Source organism: Schistocerca cancellata, chromosome 2 (genome assembly GCF_023864275.1).
Source record: "Schistocerca cancellata isolate TAMUIC-IGC-003103 chromosome 2, iqSchCanc2.1, whole genome shotgun sequence".
Lineage (NCBI taxonomy): Eukaryota > Metazoa > Arthropoda > Insecta > Orthoptera > Acrididae > Schistocerca > Schistocerca cancellata.
The window spans coordinates 303,364,023-303,385,273 of record NC_064627.1 but is presented as its reverse complement, the minus strand read 5'-3'; the positions used below and the strand labels follow the sequence as shown (position 1 = coordinate 303,385,273).

General features: G+C 40.1%; 1 protein-coding gene across 1 annotated transcript in view; it reads left to right on the top strand.

Moving 5' to 3' along the window:
• The first annotated feature begins 5,835 nt into the window (after positions 1-5,835).
• LOC126161682 (ribonuclease H2 subunit B) overlaps positions 5,836-21,251 on the top strand; it is a 39,213-nt gene continuing 23,797 nt past the window's right edge. The window contains exons 1-5 of the mRNA XM_049917696.1: positions 5,836-6,432; positions 6,727-6,865; positions 6,948-7,044; positions 9,992-10,106; positions 19,449-19,619. Coding sequence (XP_049773653.1) covers positions 6,345-6,432; positions 6,727-6,865; positions 6,948-7,044; positions 9,992-10,106; positions 19,449-19,619 — 610 coding nt within the window. The 5' untranslated portion in view covers positions 5,836-6,344. The remainder of the gene's footprint in view (positions 6,433-6,726; positions 6,866-6,947; positions 7,045-9,991; positions 10,107-19,448; positions 19,620-21,251) is intronic.

The following is a 21,251-nucleotide window of genomic DNA, read 5'->3' as shown; positions in this document are numbered from 1 at the left end:
AGTGTCTCATTTCCTAATCTAATTCCCTCAGCATCACCCGACTTAATTCGACTACATTCCATTATCCTCGTTTTGCTTTTGTTGATGTTCATCTTATATCCTCCTTTCAAGACACTATCCATTCCATTCAACTGCTCTTTCAAGTCCTTTGCTGTCTCTGACAGAATTACATCGTCATCGGCGAACCTCAAAGTTTTTATTTCTTCTCCATGGATTTTGATACCTACTCCGAATTTTTCTTTCGTTTCCTTTACTGCTTGCTCAATATACAGATTGAATAACATCGGGGATAGGCTACAACCCTGTCTCACTCCCTTCCCAACCGCTACTTCCCTTTCATGTCCCTCGACTCTTATAACTGCCATCTGGTTTCTGTACAAATTGTAAATAGCCTTTCGCTCCCTGTATTTTACCCCTGCAACCTTTAGAATTTGAAAGAGAGTTTGCAGTCAATATTTTAAATAGAAACACCAAAATGGAAACACCAAAACAGTTATCATGTTAGTAACTCATGAAACTGTCTGTCATTGGACATATTTTTCTGAAGAATAAATTTTCTTCAGAAGTTTCTCATTCTACTTCAAGTAATTGAAAAACTAAAGGCAGCTATATTTGAAATTTATTTTCGTAAGCAACAATGCTTTCAGCGTTTCAATTTGCAATTGTGTTTTTCCTGATGGCCACATTTTGTTCATGCTTACAAAAACTCTCCCTACAGGTGCATTAGTACGTGGCAGGGATAATCCAAATTCTACTGCCTTAGAAGAGTTTCTGAATGATAACTTTTGAGAAAATAAATACTGAAACATTTCTACCTCTCTGAAATGAACTTCTTTTCCCTCATTATTCTACTGAGCAGTTTTGTCAGCAGTAGCAAATTGCTTAACATAAACAAATTCGCTGAAGATGACATTGTCATCGATATTTGTTGATAAACCAGATGCATTTCTAATCATTGGGATACGTACTTCAATATCACTCCATTTTAGAACATCGTTAAGCAAGATCCACACAAATTTATCATTCGCAGCAAATCTGTCAGTCCAGACTTTTAGGTGCTCAATACATGAACCATGCTACTGTTTGGAGAGCCTCTACTTGTATCTCACTTTCATATTCTAGTTCGGCCGGCCACGGTGGCCGAACGGTTCTAGGCGCTACAGTCTGGAACCGCGCGACCGCTACGGTCGCAGGTTCGAATCCTGCCTCGGGCATGGATGTGTGTGATGTCCTTAGGTTCGTTAGGTTTAAGTAGTTATAAGTTCTAGGGGACTGATGACCTCAGAAGTTAAGTCCCATAGTGCTCAGAGACATTTGAACCATATTTTAGTTCATGCAAAGTACATTTTCTTCCAACTAGAAAAGAGCCATACCCGCTTCAACATCTGTTGTGAGATCACCTTCTACCCGGAGAACTCCGTGGTGGGTAGTTGTGGGTTGGTTGCGGAGAAAAAGAAGAACAACTTTTGCCAATGGGATTTTCAAAGAAAGATTTTGTTATCACTGGACTTTTTCCTGACTGAGAAAATAGGACCACAGTGCTTCGAAAAGTCATGAACTGAACCAAGTATTGCCATTAACGTGGCCATCTAGAATTACTATAACCTATTAATTTCCTGTACTCAACCTCAGCAAAGCTGTAGAAATCCTTGTGATTCTATTGGCACGGTGTACGTGTGCAAATGGTAGTAAATTTTTTGAACAACCATTTCTATATCTATAGGTAAACAATCTGCAGCAGTCTTAATTGTGTTGTGTACCATGCACATCCAGCCAATGGCGTACTGATTTCGGACTGAGCGAAAACCACAATGTAAGCCCAGGCTCCTCCAATTAGGGTCCTTCAATTGCAGCCAAGTGCAATTCACGGCCTCCTGCTGAATTTGGCCGCATTTCTGGGTGACGCAGTAGCAATATCTGCCTTTTTATGTTTACTTGAATTTAGATGTTGCTCAATGCCGCTCTTCCCTTCATGACACACGCAATACTCGGTGTCACATATGATGCCAAGTTCTATGCCATAGGCTAAGATATTTACATTTCCTGTAGTGAACACACACTTTCGTTTTGGCATATTGAATATTCACGGTACTGCCCAAACAATGAATAGAACACTCCTACGTCACTGAGACAGTGGAATCGAACTGTCGAAATGATGCGCGGGAATCAAAACATTGTCGGCAGTGTGGCCATTTATATGATTTGTTTTTCGTAAGGAATTACGCCCATCGACAACATAACTTTTGTTCTTAGCGATAATGGCTTAAGGATGTAAATATTACGTAGCATAAGAGAGAAAATAAAAAAATAAATGCTATCTTTTAGTAAAACAGAACAAAGAGCCGTCCCGACGAAATCTGTCGGGACACTGGGACCACATGTTGAAAAACGCTATGTCCAGTTCAAAACGGGACGTCTAGTGACTTTAATACACTACTGGCCATTAAAATTGCTACACCAAGAAGAAATGCAGATGATAAAAGGGTATTCATTGGACAAATATATTATACTAGAACTGACATGTGATTACATTTTCACGCAATTTGGGTGCATAAATCCTGAGAAATCAGTACCCAGAACAACCACCTCTGGCTGTAGTAACGGCCTTGATACGCCTGGGCATTGAGCCAAACAGAGCTTGGATGGCGTGCACAGGTACAGCTGCCCATGCAGCTTCAACACGATACCACAGTTCATCAAGAGTAGTGACAGGCCTATTGTGACGAGCCAGTTGCACAGCCACCATTGACCAGACGTTTTCAATTGGTGATAGATCTGGAGAATGTGCTGGCCACGGCAGCAGTCGACCATTTTCTGTATCCAGAAAGGCCCGTAAAGGACCTGCAACATGCAGTCGTGCATTATCCTGCTGAAATATAGGGTTTCGCAGGGATCGAGTGAAGGGTAAAGCCACGGGTCGTAACACATCTGAAATGTAACGTCCACTGTTCAAAGTACCGTCAATGCGAACAAGAGGTGATCGAGACGTGTAACCAATGGCAACCCATACCATCATGCCGGGTGATACGCCAGTATGGCGATAACTAATACACGTTTCCAATGTCCGTTCACCGCGATGTCGCCAAACACGGATGCGACGATCATGACGCTGTAAACAGAACCTGGATTCATCCGAAAAAAATGACGTTTTGCCATTCATGCACCCAGGTTCGTCGTTGAGTACACCATCGCAGGCGCTCCTGTCTGTGATGCAGCGTCAAGGGTAACCGCAGCCATGGTCTCCGAGCTGATAGTCCATGCTGCTGCAAACGTCGAACTGTTCGTGCAGATGATTGTTGTCTTGCATACGTCCCCATCTGTTGACTCAAGGATCGAGACGTGGCTGCACGATCCGTTACAGCTATGCGGATAAGATGCCTGTCATCTCGACTGCTAGTGATACGAGGCCGTTGGGATCTAGCACGGCGTTCCATATTACCCTCCTGAACCCACCAATTCCATGTTCTGCTAACAGTCATTGGATCTCGACCAACGCGAGCAGCAATACGATCGATACGATAAACCGCAATCGCGATAGGCTACATTCCGACCTTTATCAAAGTCGGAAACATGATGGTAAGCATTTCTCTTCCTTACACGAGGCCCAACGTTTCACAGGCAACGCCGGTCAACTGCTGTTTGTGTATGAGAAATCGGTTGGAAACGTTCCTCATGTCAGCACGTTGTAGGTGTCGCCACCGGCGCCAAGATTGTGTGAATGCTCTGAAAAGCTTATCATTTGCATATCAACAGCATCTTTTTCCTGTCGGTTAAATTTCGCGTCTGTAGCACGTCATCTTCGTGGTGTAGCAATTTTAATGGCCAGTAGTGTAATACGCCTGAAGCGCTGAAATGGTTAGCATAGATATACGTCTGGGATCAGTGAGAAGGTTAATGATGTACTCTTCCTGTGTATGCCTAAAAGCACAATGTCGTTAATTCCTATCATTCTTGGCGTTGTAATTTTAATGGCCAGCAGTCAACAACAAGTGCACAAAATTTCTATGTAACAGTATTTTTACTGCAAAATTTATATATAAATACACTGTCTTGTTTAAATCTTACTCTACATCCACTTGCTTCGTATGACCATTCAACAGATACCCAAACATTATCGATGTATTTGCAACAGAAATCTATTGTCAGACTGATTTGGCCGATCAGATGTCTGCGCCTTTCATGACAAATTCGTTAAAATGTCGAATGAACACGCCACGAGTTTATGAAATTGTAATAGTATGATTTTGCGTTAATTATTAAGGATGTGAGACTTGGAGGTGATGGACGGTATTGACTGCTATTAGCTTAATCTGTAGTGTAGGCCAATAATTCGCCGCGAAACAGATGAGACTGCTATGTTACCAAGGAATTATTAGTCTTGGCGTATTAGTGCACTACTGGTTTTCGACCTTGAACTCTGTTTTACACTGTGAAAAGTTTCATCAAACTCAATAAGCTCAGTGATAGCGAACGAGCAGTTTAGCGTACACGTTTTTCTGCACTCTGTCAGAGAAAGAGATATGACACAACGGAGTCGAGACTAAAGCTGTAAATTTGTTTAGCACCTACGCACCCTCTATATTCAATAAGTGTTAGAAATTGTTTGGACAAGTTTATTCCGACTTCAGAGGTAAATAAATCGATAAAACAGAAAAAAATGATTCGAATTCAGATCAGGAGAAACATGTCGAAACTACCACTCTACACCATCTGCACTGAATTCCAGGGTTCTCGTAATACACACAGGTAAACACCGTTCACTCAACATCCGCCAGCTCTACACACGCACATCCGAGAGCCAGGTGGTGAACCGTGATTTATGTCTCCAAATACTTATTGGCTGCTCAACAATACATCGATATTGTCGTTTATCTTTCTAAGTGGGGTTTCATATTCAATCTTTGTGTGTAGTGGTAGATGGACAACAGCGCAATAGTGGAAACCAATAGCTACTGCATAGTCACTCCTAGGATCATTCTGACACGGAATTTCGTACCTGTACTTCAACGTAAAACCTTTGCAGTGCTGACAAATATGTGGAAGTATTGACATGTATGGTACGATTCAAAGTTCAACCAATGCTGCTTCAGGTAAAAAGCATATTTTCAGTAGTCGTTGGGGAATTTTACATCTCCAAAGAACTCACCAGAGGATTTAGTATGTGTGTGTGTGTGTGTGTGTGTGTGTGTGTGTGTAGCTTTTTTTGTGGTGTTCCTGAATAACTACACTGTTCGCCGATCTTGGGAAGTGACAATAACGTACATGAAATGCATTCCAACATGTCCTTTCGCCGTTCTGCACTACAGTAAGTGTGAGAAAGGATGTCGACATACACAGTCACAAGCATACGTAGACACAAAGTTTCCAGCACTCCTAATCATACCATTTAATTGGTCATTTTTTTTTCGAAACAAAGCAGTCAACGGTAGAGAGCCGATTTGCAAGCAAAACATTTCCGCTGATTTGTTGTGAACATTGAGATGTCACAATTCGCTAAAATTTTAACGAATATATTAGCTACAGCACAATAGTAGAATCCTTCCTGTGTTAGCGGTAGAAATACAAACGCCACTGTTTGGTCAATTGTAAAGAAATAATGGCTTCCAAACGAGTTGAGTGCAATAATAGTCGGATGTCGGTATAAAGGCTGACGTGAAAACCCTTGATTTTCCGCCTGAACCTTCCATTTTCTTCTGCACTTCTCATTCGTATTAGTCTCGTCGAGATACTGGTATCTGATATGTGAAATGGCACTAACAACCTTTCTCTTCTTTTTTCCCTTTTTTATTTTTTTTCTTTTACGCGTGACCCCTCCTCGCTGCACAGTAACTATTGATCACATTAGGACGCGTGTAACAACTTCAGAAAGTCGCATCTGCTAAATAACGTCGTTCAGTTATTTAAGTGCTGCTTGTGTGGTGATAAGATGAAACGAATGTTACTCTGTGTCTTAAACGGCTATGATTGTTTTAGAAGATAAACGTAAACGATAGCCAATAAATAAAGTGCGCGAAGTAACCTTTAATGGTTTGCCATTTATTGTCTTAAATGGACGCAGTGTAGGAAACGCAAATTTGCAATCGCCGCATGAAAGACAACAGGTTGAGTTAAAGGACTGCATGAGAGAAACATATCTCGGAATTAACACAACAATATTTGTGCGCAATGTTTTAAAACCTATACCACAAAACAACTAACGGTAGTGCTCCGAGCAAGTGACTGCGCAACGAATATTTCTTATATATTGGCTAACCTGTACCCGGGCAATGCTGTGTTTTTCGAGGTCCGCGCTGATGGCTGAATTATTTATATGAAATCAAGAATTTTATTTCGCGTAATTCATTATGCCGAGAATTAAAGCGTCACCGAAAAAATGTGTTAAGTCACCGAATCCTCAACAGCCTTCGAATACATGGGTATTGCTCCTTAAAGGTAAGTCGGACGCTGCTTATATAAATGGGAAGCTTCACGGCGTCTAGTAAACTAATTTGAAAGATTATGTCATTCTCGATTAAAATCTATAATTTTGCCAATGATGATTGTAAATATGCATTTTTGGAAGGTGCAAGAACGCTTGTGAATAGCGTTGCTTTGTTTGGCTGATGTTTAAGTATCTGTTGTTATTTTGGCGTCGGGTTGAGTCACACGAATAATAACAACATTCAGTGAAACAGCTTCTGCATTGCGAAGCATTTAGTTAAGTTTGCTAATGAATCTGATTTTTAGGCGAAAATTTGGATGGGGCAGATGGGACGCCAGATATCGTACAATTAAGACATCCACTGTCTGGTGCACCGGCAATGTTTATGTTTTCACCTGGAGATGGAATGGTGCAGGAGGTTTTAACATTCTCTGAAAATAAGAGGTGAGAAGTAGTCTGGAAATAATTATGTTTGCAGCCGAAGTGGAACTTTTCCTCATCCGTTTCCTTTATTTGTTAATTTCAGGTCGTGGTTTATTGAAGATTCAGTGAAATCTGATGGCAAAATGCATTTATCTACGCCAATAGACCCAATATTTCTAGTTATACCATACTTGAGAAAGGTAAGTTGGTTATAAGTCAATTAAAACTGGCCACCCAAAAAATTCGTTGTAATGGTGATTCACAATTTGACCTTACTCGGTTTAAGAAATGTTAAAATTTGATTTATTAGGGGCATGGAAGCTATGGAGGGATTAGACGCTCTTCTATTACTGTTATTTTATAGGTGCTGTGTTTTTATCTGAAGATGTAATCTTAAAACTTGGTAGGTTTGTGTTGTAAAAAGTGATTAGGTAGAAAGGAAGAGAGGATTTTTGCTTTGTTATACCGTAATTGGTGTAGTAAAGCTCAGACAAATTACTCTGTACCTTAATTGTATCAGAGATTAATTAAAACAGTATTTATTAGCGAGACTACAAGAAGTAAACATTCAAAAATATTTGTGTTGTGCAAATGGGAACGAGAGCTGAATTATATGTATGAAGAATGATTTGAGGATTAAAAAATTAATCATTTAGTACATAAAATATAAGGATTACATATTTAATTTTACTCATAATGTGTGCTAAATTGTTGATGCACAGATTTTTAGTCCCATTTTAATAAGTTGACATGATCCCTTTGAATTTAGTTTACAAGACATAGTCAAATTGCAAAGGATGGTTGTTAAACAGCTAAATTTATAATTCTTGAAATTTAATTTAATTACTAGCAGATGACACCAAGGATGAAATGAGTTATGTCATATGTATTTATATATACCCATATATGGTTTGATGACATTTGAAATAATAGTGATTGCAGGGATTTTTTGTGTTAATAATTACCAAGTGGCTCCCTTGCATTTTTCACCAGATAATGTGTAAACTACTTGCTGGTGATATGCCTATTACATAGTACAGATTTTCTGAGGTCTCCTTGCAGTTTTAGTTATTTATAATCACAGTTATGCAAAATATATAGCAAACATAGATTCCTGCTCATGCTGTATGCTGCAGATCAGTCATCACAACCATCCATTTTGTTGTTGTTGTAATTCATTTTGTTGACTTCCCCACCTCTAGTAGTTTCCTATCAATCAGCCTGTCCCTGCAATTAAGATATGGAGTTTTGGCACTGCCGCACTCAAATCCTTGTTTACGTCCAAGGTATCATGGATAATTACTGTTCTTGTTTTGCATGAGTATGTTCAAAGTTTGCAGATCATACCTCATTCACTTGTGTTGGGTGATAAAGTTTTGTTTTGTGTGTTAAGAGAAATCTGTTGGAAACACTGTCCCCAAATACTTGCTAGATTTTTCAGATTTCAGTTGTTAAGTGAGTGAATGCTCCCTTTATAGGACAACAGCAATTTCCCTCAGTCTTTGTGGACCAAATTCATGCTGGCTTTCTCTTTGTGTAATCAGTCTCAGTCAGTGTCTAGACTGTTTCCAAGATTGCATTACTTTGTTCCTTTTTCTGGCAGGTAGCAAGTTGCCTTTAGCTAAAAAAGAAGATTGTGCTGCTTTACTTATGAGCCTTATTACATACATACATTAGTCCTTGTTCCATAAATCATTTTGTAATGATGTGGTACATGCCAGTTTAACATAAATTTCCCTTACACCAAATAATGAAGTAATTTTTTTTTATTAATATCAGCACATTTCTGGTACTTAACAAGATTTTGTACTTCTAGGAATATTTTTTGTGTAAGAAAGGTGTCAGCTACTATGGTATAAATTGCAGGATTTGGTGTATGTCCTTGATTCTAAGGGTAGGTTAACTATCCTTAAATATTAGGGTGGGTTAACTACTTCTCATCAGACAAGAAAGTGAATGAGTTTTGCCTGCTGCACATTTATATATACTGATCAGGATTTGGGTAGAAGGCCACATTACACATTTTATTTTCTGGTCTCCCAGCATTTTATACGTATGTTGACAATGTGTGACAATGTAAGTGAAAGATTCATATTATGGCTCATGCTGTTTTATCTTCACCTTGCATGTCCCACATACTGTGAGGCATGATGATGTTGATTCATGTGTTTTCACTATGAGTTAACTATATCTGTTGGTCTTGAGATATGTATGCTGCCACTGACTACGTCTATACTCTTAAGTAAAATTGTAAAAAACTTCTCTTAACTACTGAGATCTGATAGCTAGTGTATGTCATCTATTTTCTGAAAACTGTGCTAATTTTCATTTGTAGTCAGTAAATGGCAAATCTGACAACGTATTTAATACTTCTATTCTTTTTGTTGCATTAAGAGTTGCAGATGTCCTGTTAAACAAACAGCAAAAATTTTCGTTGCTTGAGAATGTGATCTGTTGTTCAGACAGCAAGATTGTCATTGCTTGTTTGAGAAGAAATGGTATTCCTATCTTTACTTGTAAATGATTTGTCAGGCTTGAATAAGTATGGTCACATGTTTCTGTATGTTGTAAACTGACAATAATTAACAATGGAAGATACCGTATCACATACCTCAAACAGATTTCCTTCTAATATATGAACAATTAGCTAAGTCTTTGGTAATAGATTACTGAGAGCCAGTTTCATTTATCATGTATAGACTTGGTGAATGAATATACAGAAACACAGTATATCTTTATTTAATGATCAAAAATATCCTCGCACAGCTGTGACAACCACTGGTCACAGCATGCCAAAAGTGGCACTAGCCTCACAAATCTGCATTTCTTGTTTTTCTAGCACTCTAAGTAGGCAACAGATGGAGCACCAACCAACAACAATACAGAGAAACTACCAGTGGATGTTTGTATCATAACCATACATGAGCTGATCCTATCTATCCAAACCTATGAACACAGCAATTGTGATGCAAGCTATTCTTGGGTGGTGTGAGACTTACAAAAATGTCACACAGTATGAGTCCTGCTTGAACGTGGATTTAAAGTGTTGCAAAAAACTTCTTTTGTAAGCTTTCTTTGTTTTTACTCATTGTATTTCTTTGTTTTTACATCTGTAATAGGAATTCCTATACATATGTCATGTTACAGACAAGTCATGCTGTGCCTCTGGACCAGTTACTGAAGGATGAGGACTACCCTGAGACAGAAAGACTTCTTAGGTCGACTGGCCTGAAACACTTATCTCAAGTTGCAGACAAAAAAGGTAAACGTTATCATGCGATAGGTAGTATAGTACATTGTAAATGAAATCTACGAGGGCTATCCTCAAAGTACATTACGTTTTGGAATTAAAAATAAATAAAGTATTGGAATTTTTTTATTATATACAGATAAAAGCAACACTTAAATACTACTTTTCTACATAGTTGCCATTTAAATTAAGGCACTTATCGTAGCGATGGACGAGCTTGGAAATTCCTTCATCGTAAAATTCGGCCGCCTGCGCCTTCAACCACATGGTTACCTCTTCTTGAAGCTCTGCGTCGTCATCAAAACGCTGCATAGCCAACCACTTCTTCATTGCTGGGAATAAGTGGAAGTCGCTCGGTGCCAGGTCGGGACTGTACGGCAGACGAGGAAACAACTCCCACTTAAAAGATTCGAGAACTTCATGAGTGGCATTTGCTGTGTGGGCCCGGGCGTTGTCATGAATCAGCAAGATCTTTGAACGCAACTTTCCCCTGCGCTTGTTTTGTATTGCTCTTCTGAGGTTGTGCAGAGTTTGGCAATACCTTTGAGAGTTTATTGTAGTGCCTCTTTCCAGGAAATCCGCAAAAATCACACATTTTCTGTCCCAAAAGAAGAGGTAACCACGTGGCTGAAGGCGCAGGCGGCCGAATTTTACGACGAAGGAATTTCCAAGCTCGTCCATCGCTACGATAAGTGCCTTAATTTAAATGGCAACTATGTAGAAAAGTAGTATTTAAGTGTGGCTTTCATCTGTATATAATAAAAAAAATTTCCAATACTTTATTTATTTTTAATTCCGAAACGTAATGTACTTTGTGGATAGCCCTCGTATTTTAAAGTACGGAGTCAAAGGGTAAATTTCTTGGCCAGGCATTGACATATGCCATTTTTAGGTAAAAATGCACAAATAAATGATCTTGTATTTCTTCAGCATTCCATGTGTGAAGCGTGATTGTAGAACTGTCTATGGCTGCTGTAAACCTTTCTTTGGAGTTCATCTCCATCTGACAATCAAAATGAAGATTTTGTTGTTTCTCTGAAACAATTGCTGAACAAGTTGGCGCAGTGGTAAAATGTTGGAGAATGACAGTTCAAATACTTTTTCATGGTTTCTCAAAAGGCAAATTCCAGGATGTTTTCTTTGAAAAGGGCATGGCTGATTTCATTACTTATGCTCCCCAATTCGAGCTGCTGCTCTGCCTCCAGTTACCTCTTTGTCATTGTGACTTATCAAAAATGCAGTGATGACTAATGATGCACAATGGCTCTGAACACTATGGGACTTAACATCTGAGGTCATCAGTCCCCTAGAACTACTTAAACCTAACTAACCTAAGGACATCACACACATCCATGCCCAAGGCAGCATTCAAACCTGCGAGTGTAGTGGTCGCCCGGTTCCAGACTGAGGTGCCTAGAACCGCTTGGCCACTACGGCCGGCAACTAATGATGCAAACATGCTATCAGGGGTACAAACTCACCCTTAGCAGACCAGATCAGGTGATAGCTGAACAGAACTATCCCTTGACCACAGCAAATGGTTTAAGCCTTCAGTAAAATATTGTAGGGTTTCAAGCCACATCAAGTGGTTAACTGTCCATAAGCTTTCAGCAGAGATCTCCTCTGCAAGTGGTTGACTGTCGTGTGGATGCTGCTGTCATGGTCATATAGCCGTACTGTCACTGGTGCTCAGTCGGGGTCAACAAGATATATGGGCCTTGCAATGAACTTGTGACGTCAAACTAGTCAGCTTGTCCACAACAGTTGGTGAACACACGGTTCCATGCAGAGCTGATGGAAAATCAGTATTTACTTGAAAAGGTACCCACTAAAGGTCTTAATTTTGTTGTGTGATATCGAGAACTAGAGTGCATTTAAATATGCGGTCAAGAAGTATTAAACTCACTTGAAATAGTTACTCACTCCCTGCTGGGGACAGCTGCTGGCACTTGTAAGATGTACAGTGTCTCATGCTGTGATGTGGCCTGTCTTTCTTGTGCGCTTCGGCTCAGTCTTGCACCGTATGTGGTAATGTAAAAAGCTTCCAAAATGTAAGTTGTGTTACCCAGACTGTAAGTTGTTACCCAGATTTGGGCAATAAAACTTCTGTTTTCGAAGCTTTTTTACATTGATATAGAAATCGCTTTCCTTCTGACAAAGTCAGATAATTAGATATTGTTAATATTTTGGTGGTGTGACCGATGCACCTTCTTCAATTTCCCATTCACAGGATCGCAGGCTGTACTGGGCTGTAGTGTACCAACTTCATTTAGAGTGTTGTCCAATATTTTGATCTCTGTTGCTTTATTTATTATGCTGTCCCAGAAGTCATTGGTCTGTTTTATAATAGAAGTCTCATCAAATGCAATTTGATATTCATTTTGCAGTGCATGTTCTACTAAAGCTGATTTTTTTTGGGATAGCATAGACAGAAACACTTTCCATGTTCTATGTGGTGCTGTTCTGTAGTGCAGACAGTCTGACCGACGTAAAACTGCTGACACCCACCTGGTATTTTGTATATTCCAGGTATTCTGAGGCCTACATCATCTTTCTTAGACTTCAGTAGTTGCTGAATCTTTGTTGGGGGCCTGAAGACTGTCAATTTTATGTCTCTTCAGGGGCTGGCTAATCTTCCCTGTTATTGTGCCACAAGATGGTAAAAATGCAATCTTCTTCGCATTTTCTTTCGGGACCTTCTGCTTTCATGGCTTGGATGAAACTGCTTGCAAAATTTGTCTGTTGTTTTAACTATTTTCCATGGAAACTTTACAGAAGTTGCCCAGTTCCCTCAGCATGTTTTCATCATCTGAGATGGTTTCAGCCCAATGTACCAAGGTCCTTAGAACAGGCAATTTCTGTGCTGGTTGGTGGTAGATGGCGGCGAGCAGATACCAATCCGTGTGGATGGGCTTGCAGTAAATGCTGTGACTGAGACACACTTTCGGTTTATGGCAGACAAGGACATCCGAGAATGGCAATCAACGATCCTTCTCTAGTTCCATTGTGTACTTTATGTGGTCATGGAAGTTGTTAATGTGTTTCAGGAACCCTACCAGCTTTTCATGTACGTGGGACCTTACGACAAAGGCCCTGTCAACATAGTGATGAAAAATACTAGGCTGTGCAGGAGCCGTGTTGAAGGTGATATCCTCAAAGTTCTCCATAAAGAGGTTGGCTATGACTGGAGCTAATGGGCTCTCCATTGCAAAGCTGTCCATCTGGTTGAAATATTCTCCACGTTGCACACTGCACTTCATATAAATAGTATGGAGGACTTCATGGATTGAATTAACTGTTGACGCCTTGGTGAATGAGATGTTATAGTTAATTTTGATGTAGTTTTCCTATGTGTGTGCCCATCACAGACTCTACAGTCTTGCTGTTCCAGCTCTGTGACATTACCATCGTGGATTTACTTGAACATTCCCTGACATCATGATATTTTTTACATGGTGGTGAATATTGCAACCAGATGGACAGCATCATGATGGAGAGCGCATTAGCTCCAGTTGTAGCCAACCTCTTTATGGAGCATTTAGAGGACTTCGAATTGATAATGACTCCTGAGAAGCCCAGCTTTTTTTATCACTATATAGAAATATCTTCAACATACGGCCTCATTGACGTGAAAATCTGGAATAGTTCCTAGAACATATCATCGACAACCACAACCCCATAAAGTTCATGATGGAACACTTGGAGAAATGACATTACATGTCATATATGTTATTTAACCAGAAAAGATGCCATAGCTGACTTGCAAAAATTAGAAAAAGATACTTCCTGCCATAACACTAGCTTAAGAAAATAGAAAACATCGAAAAATGAAACCATGTAACAGCAGAAATTGTGTTGTAGGACAAGTGAATCAGTACGAGCTTGCAGTCAGGTCAGTACTGCTACCGAATGAGCAGAGCAGTGCTTGTTGGTTATGCTTATGCAGGCACTATTAATCTTTTCCACCCCCACGTAATAAATCGCACGATTCGCCCAACTGTTGCTGTCTTGTTTGTTCATGTAAGAGAGTATTTCTGCTGGCTGTATGCTTTCCAGAAGTCTTTGTTTGGGCACACCATTGTAACTACGAGCTTGAGTGTTATTTTTACTTAAATATTAATTGAACAAATGAATAACTCTCTTCATAAGGTTGCCAACCAATACTTAAAAAAGTAATCATATTATTTCTACACTGTAATGAATTAATCCTTAATTTTTGTTGAGAATTATGAGTTAAAGCTGCCCTATCACTTTCCTTGGCAGTTTCATGAAGCTCCTGACATGATGGAAAACCAGTAGACTATCTCCACAGTAGAATCAATAAAATTCCATCCACCACAAAGTAATGACTTTACTCAGCTTAAAGCAATAAATACTTCGTGCAGCCACACACAATTGTAGTGGTTTGTGAGCAGCAGCACACACTGGAGGCAATGTGGGGTTGTGAATTGGGAGGGATGACAGGATGGAGGAAGAGGAATTGTTGAGTAGAGGATGTGGGGACAGTGGGTTACTCAGGAAGGATCCACAACAACAGTGTTGTGATGAGTCACAGTGACTAACTGACAGAAGGTTTCAGCCTGCTGTCTGACTCCCCCACCCACAAGCTCTGCCATAGTGATCCCATACCGGAAGTCAAACGTAACCTCAATCCCTACTGAAATCCATAGGCCCTTCCCAGAAACCCTCATGAACGTTGATCTTCTCCTCACTTCAACAGCACCCCACACACCCATAGTGTGCATACTCCCCAAAATCCACAAAACCAACTGAAAGAATTTCTGCTTTTGTTGACTGCAACAGCTTCAGCAGATTGCATGAAACCCTGTCTCCCACATCAAAGATAATAACCGCCTCCTTCACTGGCTTTCCACCCTCCCCACTCATTTACTTCCTCTATCCCTACTCATCACTGTTGATGCCACCTCCCTGTGCACCAACATCCCTCATGCCCAGTACCATGCCACTATCGAACACTAAGACTCCCAGTGTCCTTCAAACTCCAAACCCACCACCTCGTTCCTAATACCAATTATGTACTGACCCACAGTTACTTTCCCTTCGATGGGAAGGTTTACGGACAGAGCTGTGGCATAGCCATGGGCATCTGCATGGCACACTGCTATGCTAACCTGTTTATGGATCATCCAGAGGAAACCTTCCTAGCCTCTTGAAACTCACAACCCCTAGTCTGGTTTATGTTCATTGATGATACCTTCATGACCTGGACTCAGTGCCATGACACCTTACCCACACTCCTTCACAACCTTGACACTTTTTCTCCCATATACTTCAGCTAGTCCACCTGTACCCAATGTGCCATGTACCTGGACATTGACCTCCATCTCTCTGATGGCTCCATCCACACCTCTTTCGATGGCTCCATCCACACCTCTTTCGATGGTTCCATCCACACCTCTTTCGATGGCTCCATCCACACCTCTTTCGGTGGCTCCATCCACACCTCTTTCGGTGGCTCCATCCACACCTCTTTCGGTGGCTCCATCCACACCTCTTTCGGTGGCTCCATCCACACCTCTTTCGGTGGCTCCATCCACACCTCTTTCGGTGGCTCCATCCACACCTCTTTCGGTGGCTCCATCCACACCTCTTTCGGTGGCTCCATCCACACCTCTTTCGATGGCTCCATCCACACCTCTTTCGATGGCTCCATCCACACCTCTTTCGATGGCTCCATCCACACCTCTTTCGATGGCTCCATCCACACCTCTTTCGATGGCTCCATCCACACCTCTTTTGATGGCTCCATCCACACCTCTTTTGATGGCTCCATCCACACCTCTTTCGATGGCTCCATCCACACCTCTTTCCACATTGAACCCACTAACCACAAACAGTTCTTGCACTTTAACAGTAGCAATCTCCTCCACACCAAAAGATTCCTTCATACAGCCTAGCCACCCATGGATGAAATATCTGCAGTGACAAGAACTTCCTTGCCCGGTATGCTGAAGGACTCACAATGCCCTTTGCAGACAGGCAATACCCTCCAAATCTAGACCACAAACAGATATGCTATGCTATCCCATATCATCCCACCACCCTTCAAGAATCAGCTACAAAGGAGAACCCCCTTCCCTCTTCATCCAGTATCATCCCAGATTGGAACAACTTCGCCATGTCCTTCACAAGGGCTTTGTCTCTCATCATGCCCTTGAAATGAAATATATCCTACCCAGGATCTTCCTGCCTCTACTAAAGTGGTGTTCAGTTGTCCACCCTACCTACATAACATCCTAGTCCATTCCTATGCCACTCCCACTTCCTGTGGGAAACCAAGATGCAAGACCTGCCCAATCCACCCACCAAGCTCCTCATACTCCAGCCCCATCACAGGCTTCTCCTATGCCATCAGAGGCCAGGCCACCTATGAAAGCAGCCATGTCATATGACAGATCTGCTGCAAACACTGGATAGCCTTCTGTATTGGTATGACTACCAGCCCACTGCCCACCAGGATGAATGGCCACTGGCAGTATGTTGTCAAGAACAAAGTGGACCATCATGTGGAGCTTTGCCTTCACCACCAGTTTCTCTGAACTGTGCAGATGGGCATTATCCTTACAACACAGCCTCTGCTCCTGTAATCGTCTTGGCCTCAATTGCAGGTAACCCACTGTCCCTGCACCCTCTACTCAACAGGTTCCCCTTCTTCCACCCTGTCACCCCCTCCCAGTTCATGTCCTCATAGTGCCTGAAGTAGGTGCTACTTCCCACTGACTGCTATAATCATGCCACATGCCAGCCCATGTACTTGCTACCCCTCCCTCTCACATCCTTAGCTGGCAAAAAAGACCTCCCTCCGAGCTGCTATCCAGCCCCTCCCAGTCCCTCTCCTTGCCTCCTGCCTCCCTCTCCCTCCACCCACCCCACCAGACACTACCCCCACCACAACCAGTCCATCAAATGATAAATCCAGAAGCTAGCTAATTTCCTTTCTTTTGTGTGTGTCTTTTGGCAACTCAACACTTTTGCTTTTCTGTGAGTGGTCTGCTTCAACCCTAAAGTATTTACATTCTGTAAGGACTTACCTACACCATCTGTGTCTTTTACTATTATGGGTTCCCTCTTGATGATTCTCTTAACATCTTCATGAGATTCTCCTCTTGTCTTTGACACCTTTCACGAAGTCATCTAATATTCAAGCTGAGGCTCCACATTATTTCGCCACTTTTGATTTGTTACAGATATTTGTAATATCTTTTCACCTATATGGACTGTAAGCAGGGACTTGTGAGTCAAGACTAACACATGTTTTTTGGTGCGGCCGCTTTCCATAGGACAGGCCAACACGTTTTTGAAATGTTATTAATCACACAGATACAGGCAGCATTGAATAAACAGATTTTTGTGCTATTATTGTGACTGTTAGAATGGTGTGCCACAAAGAGGTTTACTTGTCTTCATTCTATATCAAAAATTGGGAATTAGGGTGCATGTAATGCTACTTACGGGTCACTTGATTGTATGATATTGGCTTTAACTCGGAAAAATGCATTAAAACTGTTCATCATGTCTTTGTACTGATAAATCATTACAAACACCTACACGACTTTTTCTGTCAACAAGTTTTATCAAAGTGAGAAGATTCTTACACTAAATGTTTGTTGTTATTTTCATCTTGGAATTCGTAGTACAACATTTTGATGGAATGAATTTCTTTTTTAAAAAAGATTTTGGTGTGCAGTGATTTAATTTATACACAGCTGTTGCGATGAGTTTAATTTTTTATTAGCTGCAAATATATGATGAGAATTGAATATTCCTCACACTTAAGTAGATCTGCTGCTATTATCTGTTTTTGTTTGTCATCACACCTCTTGCAACAAAATATTGCTTGGAAATAAAGTTCACTAATGGTTACAGGAATGCCAGTTTTGTCTGTGAAAATTGGACAGAACATACAACACACTTTACTAACTTTACAGTAGTAACTTTCCTTCTTTTATGTTGAAATGAAAAATATTTTTGGTTAGGGATTGATAGAACAGTACGGTTTTCAGTGAGACATAGTTGCAGCTCCTTAGAATAAAACTTTTTTTGAGTATACAGGCTTCCTGCATGTTTGATTTATAAGTAATTACACAAACAGTACGTTTAGAAGACGTTTGTTCTTGGGATGGTATATAAATGTGGTTGTCTGCATGCTGCTAGCAATCTTTTAAATCTGAGATGTAAGAGTGGGAAAATGGTGCACATTCAAGTTCTGTTAGATAATATGCTTAAATAATGAGCTCCACCCACTATTGTTGTCCATAAGATACTTGTGCTTTTTAGAATGGATTGAAAAATAGCTGCTGCATATATGTAGTTTCTTATGATTTCATCTTCAATTGACTTGAGTCAGTTATTTTATTTTCAGTTGCTTGAACTCTGTGTACTTGCTGCTGTTTCCTGACAATGTGAAAATCAATCTGGCCAAATTATGGGTTAACTCTTTCTAAGTTTTGTCATTCCAGTTTCATTCACAATATGTGTAAGTTGCTTATTGCATAACGTGCGTAACATATTTGATTGTTCACACAATATCGCCATAGATAAGTGTTCCTAGGTACCGGAGAACCCTTTTAAGGCAACCAGGGATATATTTGAAATATAGCAGCAAGTGCAGTGGAGTTCAACAACCACAGCAAAACACAGCAGCTGCTTAGTCTTACATAACTTCACTTCTAGACATAACCAAACACATTCATTTACTAGACTAATTACTGCTCACTCGTTATTGATTGTAATTTTGTGATCATAGTTTCACAGCAGTGAATTTATGACCTATTTTTATTTTGAAAAGTTTTCCGTGATTCGAAATTCCTTACAGGGCCTAGACCTTGATTTTTTCAACCCTGCATATTACAATACTGGCAGGTTTTGTGTGAAATTTGAAATATTTTGGAATGTTAGTCTGAAGCAGCACTGTTCATGTTTCCCACGTTTTCTTTAATTATTATGTAATGGTAGAGGTGTAATTTATGTACAGTGTTTATCGTATTGTTAGGCTGCTACTGTAGTTATTACTTAATGGTTTTCTTGATTGAATGACACAAACATCCTGTAAGTCATGGATCTAACAATTACTATTTGAAAACAGACATAAAATTGAGTCTTTTAAAGAACATTGCTTTTACAGCATATTTTTGTTATGTTTGTACAAGCTATTATTTGTACAAGTGTTTGTTATTTGGTTGATGGTAGTAATAAATTTGAAGATACTGAGTACAATATATAACAACAAATTTTCCAAGTTTTCGTGTTGATTCTGAGTAATTTTTATTTCATGTGTGTGTTTCTCTTTTCCTGAAGGGAGTTAAAAATGTATGAAAATTTCCTTCCCATTAGGGGATGAGGAGCTAAATGCCTACAAGTACAATGAAGAGAAAGCTCTCAATTGGCTGCAACGTAAGACAGAACGTGTGGCAGAAGTTCTGAAGCAGAAAGGTGTTCAAGTGAATAATGTTGCAACAGCTGCCACCTTTGTTAAAAGTGGAAAAACCGAGTCGGATGACCCTGGTAAGAACTTCAAAAATTTTATGGTGTAAGTAGAATAATTTATTATATGAAATCTGTACCAATAATAAAACTGTCTGTCTGAACACGGTAATCTCCAAAAATATTGGATGAATTTTTGTAGGGTCTTTATAGGAAACTCGAGTGTAGCTTTGGCAACATATAGGGTTTATTTCATCAAAACCAGATCACAGAGAAAGTGGAAAAAAATTGTAATTTAAAGTTTTATCTAAAGTCATCTGCTCAGCTTAGTAGTTTGGATGCCCGCATCTCGTGGTCATGCGGTAGCGTTCTCGCTTCCCACGCCCGGATTCCCGGGTTCGATTTCCGGCGGGGTTAGGGATTTTCTCTGCCTCGTGATGGCTGGGTGTTGTGTGCTGTCCTTAGGTTAGTTAGGTTTAAGTAGTTCTAAGTTCTAGGGGACTGATGACCATAGATGTTAAGTCCCTTAGTGCTCAGAGCCATTTGAACTTTTTTTAGTAGTTTGGATGTTTAATCATCATGGTGTTGTACTCCAAAGAACCAATAGGTGGCGCTATGGGTTTTGCAGTACTGCAAAGAACCAATAGATGACAATGTTAGTTTTTTAGACTCGTGATAGATGTATTTTTGGAGGTGTACATGAGTGACAGAACTAAGTGCGACAATCTTCTTTTTACAAATACAAACTAACATGGAATTTACTTGGCTAGGATATATGGATTTACTGATTTTGCTTTGTGTGTTAAAAACTTAATGACATCGCTTTGCTTTTTTCAATAGGTTTGAATTACATTCTTTGCTAGGAAAACGAGTTATTAAGATTGCTTTATGATTTGCGTGCCTACTCATTGCATTTTGATTTCATTTTGTTTATGAATAAAAAATTCCTAGAAAATGGTCAGATCTTTCTGAGTACACCAGAATAGCTGAAAGACTTAGGACTATGCGGTCTCAAGACTCGACTGAAGATCGTGAGAGATCATTAGCTTTTAAGAGGTTCTTTGGAAATGCCTTTTGAAAGTGGGGAGTGGCGTAAGTCTGATCAAGAGTGTCGTGCTTTGTCTCACTCCTCAGAACCCATCACCCATAGGGACTTAAAGGTATTTGCCTCCAACATGATGTGATAGAAGTAGAAATTTTGACATAAATGGCATGGATGAGCGAGATATATATACCGTATCCCATTTATTCCTAACAATTTACCATTTTGTTTGAAATGTGTGAAATTCCCAATGAGCTAATGACCACAAAGTTGGTACAAATTTGTAAGTTTGTCTTTTTCATAAGTTGTGAATGTTGATTTTCAGTGCACTGTCAGTGTCTGCTCTGAACAGTATACTCTTTGCATGAGTAGATCACGTTTGGGAAAACAAATGAAATCATTAAAACTGTAGTTCGACATGAAGATATTACAAACATACTTCGTTTCTGTCATGTTTACTAGACTCGTTTACTTACCGTAAATGTCCTACCCTTGCTAGTTCCCCAGCATCACTGTTATCTGCTGGCTGATTTCTCCACTTTATTATTGTTTTCTATTTTTCATGATTGCTTATGTCTTTTAACCCACATTATTGTATTTTTGCTCTCCCTGAGAACTTCCCAGCATTTCTGCAAGGCGGTAGCATGGAAATTTAAGGATAATTTATTAGT